Consider the following 18,859-nt stretch of genomic DNA (forward strand, 5'->3'; position numbering starts at 1 on the left):
TTATGATGCATTGAACTATTTAAATCTAATATGTAGACTCCGTACAAATACACTTTTACAGTTACTGTTCTTAAGCAATTACAGTTGATTTCCCTGGCAATAGATTTTTGAAGACAAACTTTAAAAAAAAAAAAAGACGAACCAAGAGCTAATAAGGCACTTGTGACGAGGTTGGAAGAGCCAGGAGCTCATATGGCACGAGCTCTAGCAAAATTCTAAGAATCAACAGATTGTATTAAAAGGAAAATCAGAAGCTTATTGCCGGTCGGGATTTAAAATAAGAGCTCTGAGGTCCTTCTAAGTATCAAAATTCATTAAGATCCGATCACCCACTCTTAAGTTAAAAATACCTCAATTTTTCTAATTTTTCCTCTCCTTTCAGCCTCTCAGATGGGCGAATCGGGGAAAACAACTTTATAAAGTCAATTTGTGCAGCTCCCTGCAGTTCTCCCTCCTGCAGTTCTCCCTCCTGACCTACCAATTTTCATCGTCCTAGCACGTCCGGAAGCACCAAACTCGCCAAAGCCCTGAACCCCAACCCCTAACTCTCCCAAAGAGAGTGAATCCAGTCCGGTTATGTCAATCACGTATCTACGACATTTATAAGCGTTTTCAAAGATTTCCGGTTTGCCCCTCCAACTCTCCCCAATGTCAACAGATCTAGTCAGAATTTCAAAATAAGAGCTCTGATACACGAATTCCTTCTAAATATCAAATTTCATTATGATCCAGTCACCCGTTCTTAAGTTAAAAATACCTCAATTTTTCTAATTTTTCCAAATTAACAACCCCCAGCTCCTTCAAAGAGAACGGATCCGTTCCAATTATGTCGATTTCGTATCTATAGCTTGTGCTTATTCTTCCCATCAAGTTTCGTCCCGATCTCTCCATTCTAAGCGTTTTCCAAGATTTCCGGTTTCTAAGATTTTTGTCCCCCCCCTCCAACCCACTATGTCCTCGGATCCGATTCAAATTGAAAATACACAGCATCTGAGACCCAAGATTCTTCTATATATCGAGTATCATTAATATCCGATGACCCATTTGTAATATACCTCGATTATCACGTTTTCCAAGAATTCCGGTTTCCCCCTCCAACTCCCCCCAAAGTCACCGGATCTGGTCGGAATTTAAAATGAGAGTTCTAAAGCACAAGATCCTTCTACACATCAAATTTCATTAAGATCTGATCACCCGTTCGTAAGTTACAAATACCTCATTTTTAAGTTTCATCCTGATCTCTCCGCTTTAAGCGTTTCCCAAGATTCCCCCCCCCAATGACACTGGATCCGGTCAGGATTTACAATAAGAGATCAGAGTTACAAGGTCCTTCTAAAAATGAAATTTCGTTAAGATCCGACCACTCCTTTGTAAGTTAAAACTACTTCATTTTTTCTAATTTTTTATAATTAACCCTTCCCCCCCACACTCCCCAAAGAGAATGGATCCGTTCTGGTTATGTCAGTCACGTATCTAGGACTTGTGCTTATTTTTCCCACCATGTTTCATCGAGATCCCTCCACTCTAAGCGTTTTCCAAGATTTTAGGCCCCCCCCCAAGTGTCACCAGATCCGGTCGGGATTTAAAATAAGAGCCCTGAGACACGATATCTTTCCAAACATCAGATTTTATTAAGATCCAATCACTCCTTCCTAAGTTAAAAATACCTCATTGTTTCTAATTTTTCAAAAGTAACCCTCCCCCGCAACTCCCCCAAAGAGAGCGGATCCGTTCCGGTTATCTCAATCACGTATCTAGGATTCGTGATTATTTTTCCCACCAAACTTCATCCCGATCCCTCCACTCTAAAGGTTTTCCAAGATTTTAGATCCTCCCCCCAGTGTCACCCGATCCGATCGGAATTTAAAAGAAGAGCTCTGAGACACGATATCCTTCCAAACATCAAATTTCATTACGATCCAATCACTCCTTCCTAAGTTAAAAACTCCTTCCTAAGTTAAAAATGCCTCACTTTTTCTAATTTTTCATAATTAACTTAATCTTTTATAATTAATTTAATCTGTTCTGGTTCCTGATACGCCTGCCAAATTTCACCGTCCTATCTTACATGAAAGTGCCTAAATTCGCAAAACCGGGACAGACAGACCGACAGAATTTGCGATCCCTATATGTTACTTGGTAGATACCAAGTGACATAAAAAAGAAATCTTGGCAAAGAGTTACAAATAACAAGAAAGTGAGCAAAGTCAAGAGACATAAATATCCGGTGCCATCCTGGCCAAGTGAATTGGTGCGCTGTATTCAGGATCCTTTGTCTGAGAGGGCGAGGGTTCGAATCCCAGTGTACTCAATTGTTTAGTTTGGGACGGGGATGAGTGGCGTGATTATGTAAGTTTAGCCAGAGTCGACCCAGCTCTAAATGGGTACCTGGAGAAATCTGGGGAAGGTAAACAGGAGAGTGTGCGAAAGCAAAGGATAGTTGGCCCCCAGCCCCCCATAGCACTCCCAGGCTGAAACGCCAAGAAACGGAGATAAGCACCGCCGGTAGAGACTGTAAAATCTAATGACGTATTCTTTACCTTTTTATTCTACTAATAACTAATAGTAAATTACTATACAGCATAGGCTATTACTATTGCTATACTATTATTAGTAGCGTTATTAGTATCCTATTACCACAGGATATTAATACGATAGCTTTTGGCCTATCTTGGCATTTCACAGCGTAATAGTGAAGCAAAATTATCGTGATTGGCGACATTTGTGCTGCAATAAGTGTTTAATCACAGATATTGAAAAAAAACCTCTGTTACGAAGCTTGAAAAGATGCCAAGAAACGCACAACGCTAGATGGTGTTGGCATATTTTTTTGTCGACGCTAGTGCCAGTTTCAATTGTTGTAATTTATCCACACTCTTGGTCGTTTGCCTCAAATAGAACGAAAAAAAAGAGACGGACTTAAGTTTGGTTACAACAGAGGTTGACAAATTTCCAGAAGATTTAACAATAAACAGTTTACAACAAAACACCTACAATTCAATTTGACAGGCAACTTAGGTAACATTCTGTTGTGAAATTGTGAGTGAAAATTCTGTTCACGTCTGTTTCTGATTGAATTTCAAAATTTGTTTTCCTAGCCTTAAAAATTGTGTTGGAAAGTTCCGGGAGGCATAAACAGAAATGAGTCTACGACTTTTAGTGTTTGGAGAAAGACAGTAAATAGTAAGTATGGTTAGACAAAACAATATCCCACTTATATGCAATAGCCTTTGTAAATTAGTGTTTTTAAGTAAGTTTCTTAAAAGTATATTTTATGTTTGTACACTGATAAAATAAATAAATAAAAATATATCCTTAGTATTTTTGTTTAGACACATATTCAAAGGAATTTATTTTCAAAATATCGCCTTGGAAAACAACGTAGCTACTTTATTTTCGCTTAACATCTGTCCAAACGCAGCCAACTTCAGTTTCATTTGACTAACAAAGCTAATTTTAATTTCAATTGAGCTAATTTCTTTCAAATCTCAATTGAGCTAAATTTCAATTAATTCGTCACTTGAAATACTAACATTTTCATTATGAAACACGCAGAGAGAAACTTTTCCAAACAAAGGAATCTTAAGTCTCTCTTTGATAAATGTGTATTTTGAAAGTTTTAGAGAAAGTCAAAACATGGAGAAAAACGGAAAAGAAAATAAAAAATAACACTTACAGCCATGTAAGGTCTGCAGCCAGCATCCCTTGTTTTAGCCATTGCGTCGAATAGCTCTCCACTAATACCAAAGTTGCATAGCTTAATAGCACCTCGACGGTCCAACAGGATATTTGACGGTTTGACATCTCGATGGAAGATTTCTATTTAAATATTTGGCAAAATTTTGGGCAAAATTTTGGCAATATCGAGTTTCATTAAGATCCGATCACCCATTCGTAAGATCCCTCGATTTTCACGTTTTCCAAGAATATTGGTTTCCCCCTCTGACTCCCCCCAATGTCACCAATGTCAAATGAAAAATAAAAAATAACACTTACAGCCATGTAAGGTCTGCAGCCAGCATCCCTTGTTTTAGCGATTGAGTCGACTAGCTGTCCACTAATACCAAAATCGCATAGCTTAATAGCACCTCGACGGTCCAACAGGATATTTGACGGTTTGACATCTCGATGGATGATTTCTAAATGCTCTTTTAAATAATGGAGTGCCTTCACAGTCTAAAAGAGAAATTCGTGTTTCTCTGAAAAGCCTCAATGAAAAAAAAAAAAAAAAATGAAACAAAGCTTTAGTGCTTCGTCAGAAGACCATTTGTCGGTTTGAAAAAGGTTGTGAACTACTGATGGAAAAACCCTTCTTTATTTTTTTTTTTTTTTTCATTAGGAGAAAGCACTACAAAAATGCGATTATGGGAAAATAATGTTAGGGCGGTAAAACCCTATTTTAACTTTTTAGGTTATTGCTATCATAATAATTATAATACGCAGTTTTTTTTGCTATAAGTTCATTTACATTGTCCAAAAGATCAATGATCGCAACGGAAAGATCTGCTTTCTAAAAGAAGAACAAATCGAAAAATTAGATTTAATTAAACTTAATTAATTAGTTTTTAATTAATTAATTAATTAATTGAATTAAAAATTAGACTAAATTAAGAGTTAGATAAACTGCAGGCAAAATATTTCTTTGAAGTTAGCTTTAAAGCCATATTTTCCTATTAGAAGAACATGAATTTAAATATGTGTAGTCTCCTAACCACAGATTAATGTGATAATCTTTTCCAGTTTAATCTCTAGTAATGATTGCTTTAATTACGTTGTTACTTAGTCAAGGGCGATTAAGGATTCCAGGATTTTCATGTTCGAAGGATTTTGTTCGAAGGGGGGGGGGGTAAATAAAAAAAACTTTCAAAAGCGCATCAAGATTTGGTCATTTGCATTTTTATTAAGTTTTTACGAATCGGGAAAAATTCCAATTATATCCGAAGCTACCAAAATTCCCAATTACTACTGACATAAAAAGCTTTCCTAAGTTGATCTGCTTTCTGCTTTTCACATGCTAGCGCTTTTTCTTTTAATCAATCTTGTGTACTCTCTTCTCTTTCTTTTAAAATCACGATATAGCTCTTTCTGGCAGCAAAATTTTAACTTTTCCGCTGCAACCTCCGATCGCTTCCTCTGCACAACGCGTTCCTCATCCAAAAAAACTTCTTTTCCTCTGTTCGTCTTTTTGTTATTTTCTGACCTCCAATGTACACAATTCTAATGATTCTCTCAATTGAATCTTCAACCTTTCCTTCCTTTGCTATTGTTTTCCCTTTGTTCCAGTTCCTGCCGGAGCTCATCAGATGAAACAAATTCTTTAAATGTAATCTTTCCGTCCTGCTCTAACTTTAAGGCTTTCTTTATCACCTCCTTCCGCATAATATGATCAACGGTTATTTTAAGCACCTTTACTTCAGACTTTTTCTGATTCTTACTAAAAAACTTTAATGATGCCTTAATGTGCATGTGATCAGATCCGGAAATCGATCAAATTCAAAATCCCAGCAAAAGGGTAAGATAAACATAGCCATAATATAAACTAATTAAGCTTGGAGGAGATCAGCCTGAAAAAACACGTAAAAACCTTCTTAGACTCAACTTCAAAAGCTTCCTCAAAAAGAAAACTCTAAAAGGGCTACTTTTTAGCGGAGATACATGAAAAAAAAATAACATGAATTTGTGCCAATTTTAGTCTAACCCACAAAAATTAACAAACGCACTTTGGACGGATTTTTTCTCCTTCGTAACTAAAGTCGACAACTCTTGTTATTAAAACTGCGCTTGCATGCATCACACTTGAATGGCCTTTCCCCGGTGTGGGTCCTCATGTGTATGGCAAGAGTTTTCTTCTGATAAAAACTTATGGCAAGAGTTTTCTTCTGATGAAAGCTGTGCTTGCATACGTCACACTGAGGGCTTTTAACCGATGTGGGTTCTCAAGTGCCTGGCAACATTACTCTTGTTATTAAAAGTGCGCTTGCATACGTCACACTTGAATGGCTTTTCACCGGTGTGGGTTCTCATGTGTATGGCAACATTACTCTTGTTATTAAAACTGCGCTTGCATACGTCACACTTGAATGGCTTTTCACCGGTGTGGGTTCTCAAGTGTATGGCAACATTACTCTTCTGATTAAAACTACGCTTGCATACGTCACACTTGAATGGCTTTTCACCGGTGTGGGTCCTCATGTGTATGACAACAGTTTTCTTCTGATTAAAACTGCGCTTGCATACGTCACACTTGAATGGCTTTTCACCGGTGTGGGTTCTCAAGTGTATGGCAACATTACTCTTCTGATTAAAACTGCGCTTGCATACGTCACACTTGAATGGCTTTTCACCGGTGTGGGTTCTCATGTGTATGGCAACATTACTCTTGTTATTAAAACTGCGCTTGCATACGTCACACTTGAATGGCTTTTCACCGGTGTGGGTTCTCATGTGTATAGCAACATTACTCTTCTGATTAAAACTGTGCTTGCATACGTCACACTTGAATGGCTTTTCACCGGTGTGGGATCTCATGTGTATGGCAACATTACTCTTGTTATTAAAACTGCGCTTGCATACGTCACACTTGAATGGCTTTTCACCGGTGTGGGTTCTCAAGTGTATGGCAACATTACTCTTCTGATTAAAACTGCGCTTGCATACGTCACACTTGAATGGCTTTTCACCGGTGTGGGTTCTCATGTGTATGGCAACATTACTCTTGTTATTAAAACTGCGCTTGCATACGTCACACTTGAATGGCTTTTCACCGGTGTGGGTTCTCATGTGTATAGCAATATTACTCTTCTGATTAAAACTGTGCTTGCATACGTCACACTTGAATGGCTTTTCACCGGTGTGGGATCTCATGTGTATGGCAACATTACTCTTGTTATTAAAACTGCGCTTGCATACGTCACACTTGAATGGCTTTTCACCGGTGTGGGTTCTCATGTGTATGGGAACATTACATATGAAAGCCCACACCGGTGAAAAGCCATTCAAGTGTGACGTATGCAAGCGCAGTTTTAATAACAAGAGCATTGTTGCCAGGCACTTGAGAACCCACGCCGTTGCACTGCGCTGTGCCAGGCACAGCGCAGTTTTAATACTGATTAAAACTGCGCTTGCATACGTCTCACTTGAATGGCTTTTCACCGTTGTGGGTCCTCTTGTGTATGGCAAGAGTTTTCTTCTGATAAAAACTGTGCTTGCATACGTAACACAGAGGGCTTTTAACCGGTGAGGGTTCTCAAGTGCCTGGAAACATTCATGTGTATGGCAACATTACTCTTCTGATTAAAACTGGGCTTGCATTCGTCACACTTGAATGGCTTTTCACTGGTGTGGGTCCTCATGTGTATGCCAAGAGTTTTCTTCTGATTAGAACTGCGCTTGCATACGTCACACTTGAATGCCTTTTCACCGGTGTGGGTTCTCAAGTGCCTGGCAACATTACTCTTGTTATTAAAACTGCGCTTGCATACGTCACACTTGAATGGCTTTTCACTGGTGTGGGTTCTCATATGTATGGCAACATTACTCTTCTGATTAAAACTGCGTTTGCATACGTCACACTTGAATGGCTTTTCACCGGTGTGGGTTCTCATGTGTCTGGCAACATTACTCTTCTGATTAAAACTGCGCTTGCATACGTCACACTTGAATGGCTTTTCACCGGTGTGGGTTCTCAAGTGTATGGCAACATTACTCTTCTGATTAAAACTGCGCTAGCATACGTCACACTTGAATGGCTTTTCACCGGTGTGGGTTCTCATGTGTATGGCAACATTACTCTTGTTATTAAAACTGCGCTTGCATACGTCACACTTGAATGGCTTTTCACCGGTGTGGGTCCTCATGTGTATGGCAAGAGTTTTCTTCTGATAAAAACTGTGCTTGCATACGTCACACTGAGGGCTTTTCACCGGTGTGGGTTCTCAAGTGCCTAGAAACATTATTCTTGTTATTAAAACTGTGCATGCATACGTCACACTTGAATGGCTTTCCACCGGTGTGGGTCCTCATGTGTATGGGAAGAGTTTTCTTCTGATCAAAACTGCGCTTGCATACGTCACACTTGAATGGCTTTTCACCGGTGTGGGTTCTCAAGTGCCTGGCAACATTACTCTTGTTATTAAAACTGCGCTTGCATACGTCACACTTGAATGGCTTTTCATCGGTGTGGGTTCTCAAGTGCCTGGCAACATTACTTTTGTTATTTAAACTGCGCTTGCATACGTCACACTTGAATGGCTTTTCATCGGTGTGGGTTCTCAAGTGCCTGGCAACATTACTTTTGTTATTTAAACTGCGCTTGCATACGTCACACTTGAATGGCTTTTCACCGGTGTGGGTTCTCATGTGTATGGCAACATTACTCTTGTTATTAAAACTGCGCTTACATACGTCACACTTGAATGGCTTTTCACCGGTGTGGGTTCTCATGTGTATGGCAACATTACTCTTCTGATTAAAACTCCGCTTGCATACGCCACACTTGGGCTTGCATACGTCACACTTGAATGGCTTTTCACCGGTGTGGGTTCTCATGTGCCTGGAAACATTACTCTTGTTATTAAAACTGCGCTTGCATACGTCACACTTGAATGGCTTTTCACCGGTGTGGGTCCTCATGTGTATGGCAAGACTTTTCTTCTGATTAAAACTGCGCTTGCATACGTCGCACTTGAATGGCTTTTCACCGGTGTGGGTTCTCAAGTGCCTGGCAACATTACTCTTGTTATTAAAACTGCGCTTGCATACGTCACACTTGAATGGCTTTTCACCGGTATGGGTTCTCAAGTGCCTGGAAACATTACTCTTGTTATTAAAACTGCGCTTGCATACGTCACACTTGAAAGGCTTTTCACCGGTGTGGGTTCTCATGTGTATGGCAACATTACTCTTGTTATTAAAACTGCGCTTGCATACGTCACACTTGAATGGCTTTTCACCTGTGTGGGTTCTCATGTGTATGGCAACATTACTCTTCTGATTAAAACTGCCCTTGCATACATCACACTTGAATGGCTTTTCACCGGTGTGGGTTCTCATGTGTATGGCAACATTACTCTTGTTATTAAAAGTGCGCTTGCATACGTCACACTTAAATGGCTTTTCACCGGTGTGGGTTTTCATGTGTATGGCAACATTACTCTTCTGATTAAAACTGCGCTTGCATACGTCACACTGGAATGGCTTTTCACCGGTGTGGGTCCTCATGTGTATGGCAACATTACTCTTCTGATTAAAACTGCGCTTGCATACGTCACACTTGAATGGCTTTTCACCAGTGTGGGTTCTCATGTGTATGGCAACATTACTCTTCTGATTAAAACTGCGCTTGCATACGTCACACTTGAATGGCTTTTCACCGGTGTGGGTTCTCATGTGTATGGCAACATTACTCTTGTTATTAAAACTGCGCTTGCATACGTCATACTGGAATGGCTTTTCACCGGTGTGGGTCCTCATGTGTATGGCAAGAGTTTTCTTCTGATAAAAACTGTGCTTGCATACGTCACACTGAGGGGTTTTCACCGGTGTGGGTTCTCAAGTGCCTGGCAACATAACTCTTCTGATTAAAACTGTGCTTTTCACTTGAATGGCTTTTCACTGGTGTGGGTCCTCATGTGTATGGAAAGAGTTTTCTTCTGATTAAAACTGCGCTTGCATACGTCACACTTGAATGGCTTTTCACCGGTGTGGGTCCTCATGTGTATGGCAACATTACTCTTCTGATTAAAACTGCGCTTGCATACGTCACACTTGAATGGCTTTTCACCGGTGTGGGTCCTCATGTGTATGGCAAGAGTTTTCTTCTGATTAAAACTGCGCTTGCACACGTCACACTTGAATGGCTTTTCACCGGTGTGGGTCCTCATGTGTATGGCAAGAGTATTCTTCTGATAAAAACTGCGCTTGCATACGTCACACTTGAATGGCTTTTCACCGGTGTGGGTTCTCATGTGTATGGCAACATTACTCTTCTGATTAAAACTGCGCTTGCATACGTCACACTTGAATGGCTTTTCACCGGTGTGGGTCCTCATGTGTATGGCAAGAGTATTCTTCTGATAAAAACTGCGCTTGCATACGTCACACTTGAATGGCTTTTCACCGGTGTGGGTTCTCATGTGTATGGCAACATTACTCTTGTTATTAAAACTGCGCTTGCATACGTCACACTTGAATGGTTTTTCACCGGTGTGGGTCCTCATGTGTATGGCAAGAGTATTCTTCTGATAAAAACTGCGCTTGCATACGTCACACTTGAATGGCTTTTCACCGGTGTGGGTTCTCATGTGTATGGCAACATTACTCTTCTGATTAAAACTGCGCTTGCATACGTCACACTTGAATGGCTTTTCACCGGTGTGGGTCCTCATGTGTATGACAACAGTTTTCTTCTGATTAAAACTGCGCTTGCATACGTCACACTTGAATGGCTTTTCACCGGTGTGGGTTCTCATGTGTATGGCAACATTGCTCTTGTCATTAAAACTGCGCATGCATACGTCACACTTGAATGGCTTTTCACCGGTGTGGGTTCTCAAGTGCCTGGCAACATTACTCTTGTTATTAAAACTGCTCTTGCATATCTCACACTTGAACGGCTTTTCACCAATGTCTATCTTCGCATGTCGAACGAGATGACTTTCTTGAAAAAAGCTCTCATTATGTGTATTACACTTAAATGGTTTTTCACCGGTGTGAATGGTTTGATGTTCATCGGTTTGAACTATCAGGTGTCTCACAAGATTATTGCTTATAGATAGTTCCTCGTCACTTTGAAAAGATGTTTCATTCTTCTGATTTGCTCCGTCCTCTTCATTTTCGTCTGGTAGTTTCTTTAGCTGGTTAATTAGCTTCTTTGTGGCTGGATTTTCATCTAAACTGTCTGCTGATAAGATTTTTGTATTCGATAGCTGAGTTTCAGTACAGTCCGTTTGAAAAAAATTTGACTGATTGGTTTCATTTGCAAAAATTATCGCATGATGAGAGGCTTGTTCATTTATTGAATTCATCTTTGAGGATTCAAATATTGACTGACATCATTTTCTTAGAGCTTCAAGCTAAAGTTGAGATGCCATGGCAAGGATGAATTTAAAGAAAAAAAAGTATCTGCTCAAACTAAGCTGTTGCGCTAAACTGTTTTAGATTTCATGACAAAAGGAATAATTTTTTACTTTAATGATTTTGATTATACAGTGGTACATTATATAATTTTAACTTCGTTCTTTTTAATTTGAATCATCGTTTATTACGAGTCAATTTTACTTAATTACCATAGCTGTAGCAGTAGTTGTAGTCTAGTAAAAAACAAACCTTCATAATATTCAAAATAAAAATGGTTTTTAAGAAAACAAAAGTGACAAATATTTCCCATGTGACATTATTTGGAAGACCGTAATGAGATTCATCTGAAAATTCTGTTATAATTACGAGAAGAGGTTTTGAGAATTGTCCAGGTTGCAGGGCTAGCTAGCACCCTAGTAAGAGAGATCACGTCCAATACAAAAATGTAATAGCGCCAACTCCTGAAAATAGCATTAGATCAGAACAAGAAGTAGACTATAAGAACCGCCTTGTACGATACCCCTATAAAGGAAACTTACCGTCCCTTGGCCTGAATAACGAGGAAAATCTATTGGCTTGGAAAACAAGGTAAGTTGCTTGAACTACGATATTTTCCATATACGGCATCTTTTTTTTCTTGTACTTCCTTCTCAGTTCACAGATCGATATAGTTTATTATTAATAGAGACTATGTAAGTTTCATCATATATAACTGAAACCCAGTAAAGAACAAACCGCGACACATTGTATAGATCCTGAAAACCGGTTCCTCCTTTCTGTTTATCCTTCACAGACTCAAACACTCATAAAAGAGACACGTTCCTTCATTCCACTGAAATTTTAATTTGTCTTCTAACCGCAGATTTCTTTATGCAATATTTTCGTTTACGATTCAATGTGATTTTTGCTGTTTCTTGTTCCATACCTTAATTTTCCTTTATCATCTAACCGCAGATTTTGTTGTGGAATATTTTCCTTTGCAATTCAATGGGATTTCCGCTGTTTCTTGTTCCATGTCTTTTTCTTTAGTTGTTCAATCATTTGTCACCTTGTCTAATTTTACATGGGTAATACTAAAAACGCTCCAGAGGGGGAGGGGAGCTAGCAGTAGCTAATAACCTAGTAAGAGACGATGACGTCCAACGCTAAAAATAATAATAGCACATAACTCCTGAAAATAGTGTCAGATCAAAACAAAAAGTACATTATTAGAACCGTCTTGTCCGAAACCCTCTATATAGGAAACTTACAGTTCCTTGGCTTGAATAATGAGGAAAATCTGTTGGCTAGAAGCACAAGATAAGTTGCTTCACCTATGGCATTCTGCATAAAAGGCATCTTTTTTTCCTCTCAGATAGCTTAGCACCGGAACATCATAGAGAGCTGTTTAATGGCTAATTTTAAAGGAAATTGATGTGCTTAAAAACATTTTGTAATTAACAAAATTAATTTTTAAAATACAATCACTTTTTACGAAAAACTGCATTTATGTACAAGATCGATCAATGACATCATAATCGTAGGTTGTAGCCAGGTTGTCTCTTACCATTCAAATTAAGAAAAAGCCAAGGGCTTTATTCTGTTTGTAATTTTGACTACAGCTGATGTTTGCTGAAGAAATAAAATACATCATTATAAGCAAGATGATATAACAAAAAATTTTAGTATACAACGGGCTCTAGTCAATAGTACCAAGCAAATAGTAAAGAACAGACCGAGGATAAAGTGGAGAGCAACCGCGTGTCATGGTAATTATGTAAAGGATCTGTATAATTTAAAATTAATGGGGATTTGTCATGGTAATTATGTAGGTCTCATTGGTATCAACAACAAACTCTAGCCCATAGTAAGTAGTAAGTGATTCGGGTTTCAGTTAAGGAATGAACTACACCTCTTATTGTAGACTCTTATTGTAGACACCTTATTAGGACTCTTATTATACACCTTTTATGAAGGAATGAGAAACAATTTAGACAATAAAATGGCAAATAATCAATTTTGTGAATTTCAATGAGAACTCAAAGAAAATAATAAGGCATAGGCCCATTCGAAATAAGATTTTACTAATACAGAGATTTAACTAGCGCTAATCAAGACCAATCAGAAATTTCTGATTGGCTGAAAAATCCTGATTGGATCAAATTAGCTCAAGCCCAAATCTCTGTATTAATAAAATAATATTATGACTAGGTCTTAAGTATGATTCTTGTTGTTCTACTGTCTTTTCTTTGAGTAAACTTCATTTAATGCATGTTCCGTTTGATTTGCTAGACTTAGTTCAACTTAATTGTTGCTTAAGGTTTGATCCTGCAGATCCTTCGGATGCAGCCGCCGCTCTTGCTCGAATTACGCATGACTTCGACCCATCATCTCATGCTCAGTAGCACCCAAAAGATAGAGCCGAGACCAGATAGAAGGACTGCCTAAAGAAGCTCTTGACGCCAGCCACTATGCAGGAGGTGTCTTAAACAAAATAGGCCTACTATGGGTTAGACCCCATTCTTCACTAGGTTCCTTGTAAGGGGGCAGAAACAAAAATTCAACATTGACAACAAAGTACAGACATGGTAAGTAGCAAGTTGCTTCTGGACAGAGTTTATGCCATTATAACCCTTTTTATTATTATTATCATATTATCCTTATTTATAATTTCTAAATACTATTTTCATTGATTACTATTACGCTCTCTTCTATAGTCGGCCATGGAAATCACTCGTCTTGAATGCACGACAGTTTGTTTTCAGGTGAACCGCAAAAAATTGATTTTTTTTCTTCTATATAGATATTTATTCTAGTAAATTCAAAATCAGTATCATTGATCTTGAAAATACTATTTGTTATCACGACTCATTTATTAATTCATCACAATATTATAATATTTGTTGTTACAAATGTTGTGACATATAATATTTGTAGTTAGAAATATTTCATTATCACGATTATATTTATTATCGAAAATAAAATAAGACTCACAGCCAGGGCTATTTTTCCCAATACAACTTCAGGAATCCTTTCCTTTAATCTTTCGTAGACAAAACGATAGAATTTATCAAAGGAGGAGTCCATCAGTTCCATACATATCCAACAATCCCCTTCCTTAAATAGCACTCCATAAAATTGTACTATGTATGGGCAGTTGCTGCTATTCATAACAACGTCTAGGTCCATTTTCAGTTGCTTCTGCTGTTTCTCATCCACTGTTGATCGGATTCGCTAAAAAAGGAAATGCAAATGGAAAACTTTCTAAAAATAGATTTTCTTTTAGGGGGGGGGGTGTGTGTCTTAGATGCCCGAATTTCACCAAAAACTCCAGAAAAATATTATACAAAACCAAAGACTATGAAAGATACTGTGAAAATGTGAAAAAAAAATCTTTACTAGTCAACAGAAAAAGTTACCATCAATTAAAACAAACATAACCAAAATTCCTTAGCATTCCATTTTTAGGTTGGAAAAAGAAGTTGGTGAGCCAATCAACCTTACCAACTAACAGATCGGTTATATTTTCCTTTGAAAGAGTTTATAATTACGAACAGAAAAATCTAAATTAGATAGAAAAAGATACTTTGGAAACCTGTTTCCAGGAGAGTAGGAACTTCAAGACACGTCTGTTTGGCGAAGCACGGCAGCATTTACAAATCTTTTAATATTTATCTTTATGCAAAACTTATATTTCTTTAATATTCTTATCATTTTGACAAAATTAAGCTTAATGAAGCAAAAAAAAAAAGATTGGATATTTTATGCATTAATAAAAGTCGGTCCCAGAGTCATATTGCCAAGAGTTTGGCAAACACAAATGGTTAGTGAAAAAGTACTTTTGGGGTTGGCACGTTAGGTTTGAAATCCTTTGTCTGAAGGGCGAGGGTTCAATACCGTCCTGTGGTGGCGCAGTGGGTTTGACCTTAGCTTGGTAATACGGGACCCAGAGATCGAATCATGCTGCAGCAATGCACTGCAGGGCCGTCGTGGGGACATTAGTAGTCAAGAAGCGTCGTTAATCTGATACAATACAATACAGGGTTCAATACCTGCAGTGGCCAGTTATTTGGTTTGGGATGGGGGTCAGTGGTGTGACTCTGTAAGCTCACCCAGGGTCGGCCAAGCTTTGAATGGGTACCTGCAAAAATCTAGTGAGGGTAAGCAGGAAGATTATGCGATTAAGCACTGGATGGCCGGCCCCAGCCCCCCATTGCACTTCCTGGCTGAAAGGCCTTGAAACGGCGATCAACACTATCGGTTTAGCATTTGAGGGTCTAGTGCTGTATCCTCTACCTTTTTTTTACTCTTGGGGTCATTTGATAAAGTTCTGAACTACATGACCTTAATTTTTTCAACGCTATATAGTACAAGACATTACATGATAATTACTACATTTTGTTTTATTTTCAGTATGAAGCTAAGTAAATCGCATGCTTCAGAGTCTTGCTGATCAGTTTCCCTGGTCAGAAATGTATGGCATGTAGCGCGTTCGAGCATTCCAAGTGTCCGACATACCCGATTGCTTATCTTTAGAGTTTCACAAGGCATGCATGACGTCAGAGGTTAAAAAAATTTCAACTTCGAAACAGTATGGAATAGTTGTCGGATAAGTTACATCAGTTAACCCCGGAAAAATGCAGGATTATTTAGGAAAATGACGTCACATATAAACAAAATTTGACATTTTCAAAATAAAAAAAAAATCATATGAAATTACACACATAAAACAAAAAGGGACAGTAATTGTGAAATATGGCACACCTTCAGGGGTATATGAATAAGCTATGATCGCAGTAGAGTCCATGTGACTAATGCTATTATTCGCCTATTTGTCAATAGAAAGGCGGTGACAAGTTGCAAGATATGTATTTGTTGCGATTTCTTTAACGAATTGCACCCAGGGAAGTTGATATCAGGCGGATAAATCGGTCAGAAAAAAACGAAAGAGAAATACCTAGATATTTTCCAGAAAAACCATTTACGGATCGCTTTAGGTACCTGGCTGACTGACCGTATCCCAAATAGTAAGCTGAACGAAAAATGTAGCTTAGTCCCGCTTTCTAGAGCAATAATGAGAGAAAGGATAAGGTGGCTAAGCCAAGTTCTGTGGATGAAGAATGACCGATTGCCGGACAGCCGTCTAGAGCCAAACAGAAAGCGCGTCGTCCACGAGCGGGGTGGGAGGATGTAAGAAAGGATTTAAGGGAAATACGATTTCCTTGGGAGGGTGCAAAAAGGGAGTCTTTGAATAGATTGGGATGGATAAGGAGCATACTTAGCATTGCTGGTCTTATGCGGCTTGGTGCTGCATTGAGTTGTTAGTAGTAACAGTAGCAGTAAAACACACTCATGCTGTTTATCCGCCCCATGGTTGTTAATGACGAACCATAGTGAAAAGGAGGTGAAAGAAAATAAGTGAATGCGACAATGAACGACCATAGGAAACGGGACTGCAACAGTTCTAATATACTTAAGTAAAAATGTTTTAAACCAAAAGCAGGGTTACTTTTGATGTCTTTGGTACTTTACGAAGAAGCCCAGCTTGATGAAAATTTTTTTCCCGTTGTCACGAAAGAGGAACAAGTGCAGGGCTCCTACGCAATTTTTCCTCTAAAAAAGTTGAAAAAGTTACTTGTGGCACAGAAAAGGTGACCAAATAGTGACCAAAATACTATCAGTTTACAGGGTCAGAAGTACATCTTCTCGAATTCTCGAAGACGTTATCCATCATTCCCAAATCTTTATTTTTCATTGTGCTTCTCTTTATCGTTTATTTATATTTGCTTCGCAGATAAAGGTACAATGAGCCACTGCAAAAAAAGGAAAATTAAATAGGCACAATACAAAAAAAAAAAACAACAACTTCAGATACATGTATCAAACTAAACAGTGTTACCGAGCATGAGATCAGTTCCCCTTACACTTCATTTTAAACAGTAATGTGATCAGAGTTTGCTTTTGTTTGGAAATGTTTTCAATTCCTTTTTTCTGTAGCTGCAATGTCTTTGGTACAAAAGTTCGGTTCATCTCTTACTGCCCGAGAACTTTATACAATAGCCTGAGCGACTCTAATTTCTTCCAGATTATCGCGGTCGATCCTTTTTTTCAGTCCACCAACTCCCTCTTTTAACAAACTGTCGGTGACCTTTTGTTTTGACTAGCATCTTTTTCTTTGTAGGTCTATCTGCAGATTTGACAGCTTTTCCTTTTTTTTTCAAGATCTTCTAGCACCTTAGCTTCTTCTGGGTCAGCTTCTCGCTTCTTTCTAATAGCCTCCTCTTCAAATTTCTCGAGTTAACACTGAGCTTCTAGATGGTTCAGGTAACTGGCTCGAGCTTTCCGTGCAAGCTTCATCAGGTCATATGCGATTAAAAAATTATTAGGCTTGCCTCCAAACATTTTCAAGCAGTCAGCTACTGTCAGCTTCTCATTGAAAATTCTTTCTCCCATTACTGCTTTCTGTTCAGACATAGTCTTTCCTGATAGTGAAAAACCCCTTTCTACACTTGCAGTTCCATGGGATAAATATATTGCTACCTTGACAATACCTGCAAGGTTTGGGTACGTACATTTACCAGACTAATCTTCACCAAACAGCAGATTCACCCATTATTGGTCAACTCTCGTCGTAGCTGCCAAGTTTGAATCATTCTCCAGCGGTATGAGTTTCCAGTCGTCATCCGAAACATCTAATCTTGAGACTCCAGCTTGCAGTTTCGAAGATATGAAATCAATTTCTTTCGAAATTCTCGCTGTTTTTTTCTGTGGGATGAAGCATCTGAAGCTCTACATGAGTCTGGCAGAGTCGCTATTCGAGGAGATGTCTTTTAGCAAGTAAGAAGCTGAAGCTCTGAAGTGATCACGTACCCTCAACAAGAAAGAATTCTTATGATGTTCTTCAACATCTTTCCGGCAATCATAAGACAATACGATGTCCGGAAGGCTATATTTGACGAATCATCAGGTAGTTTAGCATCTAGCCTCTTAGCTATTTATTCAAAACTCTTTTTGTTCAAGATACGTCTAGCCGGCACTAGCATGAGCTTCTTTAGATCTGCAAACAAGAGATGGAACCGTGGTTCATCACGCTGAAATTTTTCAGAAGTCAGCACTGTCCACAACAAACTACAACTCTTGCCATCATATTTGGACCATTAAGCAGCTTGGCAATCAACAGATACAAGTTCGAATTCGTAAGTGTTTAGTTTTTCTTTACTCAATCAATGGTTCCCATTCAAAGAGAAACTTTCGCAAAGCTGAACAAAGTGAAAGCCATTTGGTGGACACTTGCTTTTTAAAGCTTCTAGTCGTTACATTCACTTTTGACTGAATCTTCCGAAAGTCCTCTAATCTAGCCGGTCAGCCCCAAAAGAAATAGTACACTTCGATCATCAACTTTGAAGCATCGTCCAAACTAGCTTCTAGTCATTTTCAGAAAGCATTATGGACAACACGGATCCTAAATGTCCCGATATCTAACAATCCTTTGCTTTAATCTCCACTTATTTGAACTTGATACCTGTTCATCAAGCGCCAAACTTTTTTATGAACGAAAGGTCCATCACTCCCTATCAAAAGCAAGTTTTTGAGGCTTAAATTGGCTTCATAAATTGCCTTCATAAATCTCGCGTTTTAAATCTTCTGTAAACAATTTCTGAGACTACACTGGCAAATCATGACAAAACGAATAAAAAAGTAAAGAAAAAGAAATGAGGATAATGCAAGCCAGTGAAAAAATGTAAGCTACAATGCAAATATTTTGGTCACCTCCAACCGGTAAGATCCGGTCACCCGTTCTTAA

General features: G+C 38.6%; 1 protein-coding gene across 1 annotated transcript in view; it reads right to left on the reverse strand.

Moving 5' to 3' along the window:
• The window catches only part of LOC136027336 (dual specificity mitogen-activated protein kinase kinase 4-like), a 57,483-nt gene that overhangs the window by 8,735 nt on the left and 29,889 nt on the right, over nucleotides 1-18,859 (reverse strand). The window contains exons 3-4 of the mRNA XM_065704480.1: nucleotides 14,050-14,289; nucleotides 3,997-4,176 (exon numbers count right to left, since the gene is read on the reverse strand). Coding sequence (XP_065560552.1) covers nucleotides 3,997-4,176; nucleotides 14,050-14,289 — 420 coding nt within the window. The remainder of the gene's footprint in view (nucleotides 1-3,996; nucleotides 4,177-14,049; nucleotides 14,290-18,859) is intronic.

Source organism: Artemia franciscana, chromosome 1 (genome assembly GCF_032884065.1).
Source record: "Artemia franciscana chromosome 1, ASM3288406v1, whole genome shotgun sequence".
Classification (NCBI taxonomy): Eukaryota; Metazoa; Arthropoda; class Branchiopoda; order Anostraca; family Artemiidae; genus Artemia; species Artemia franciscana.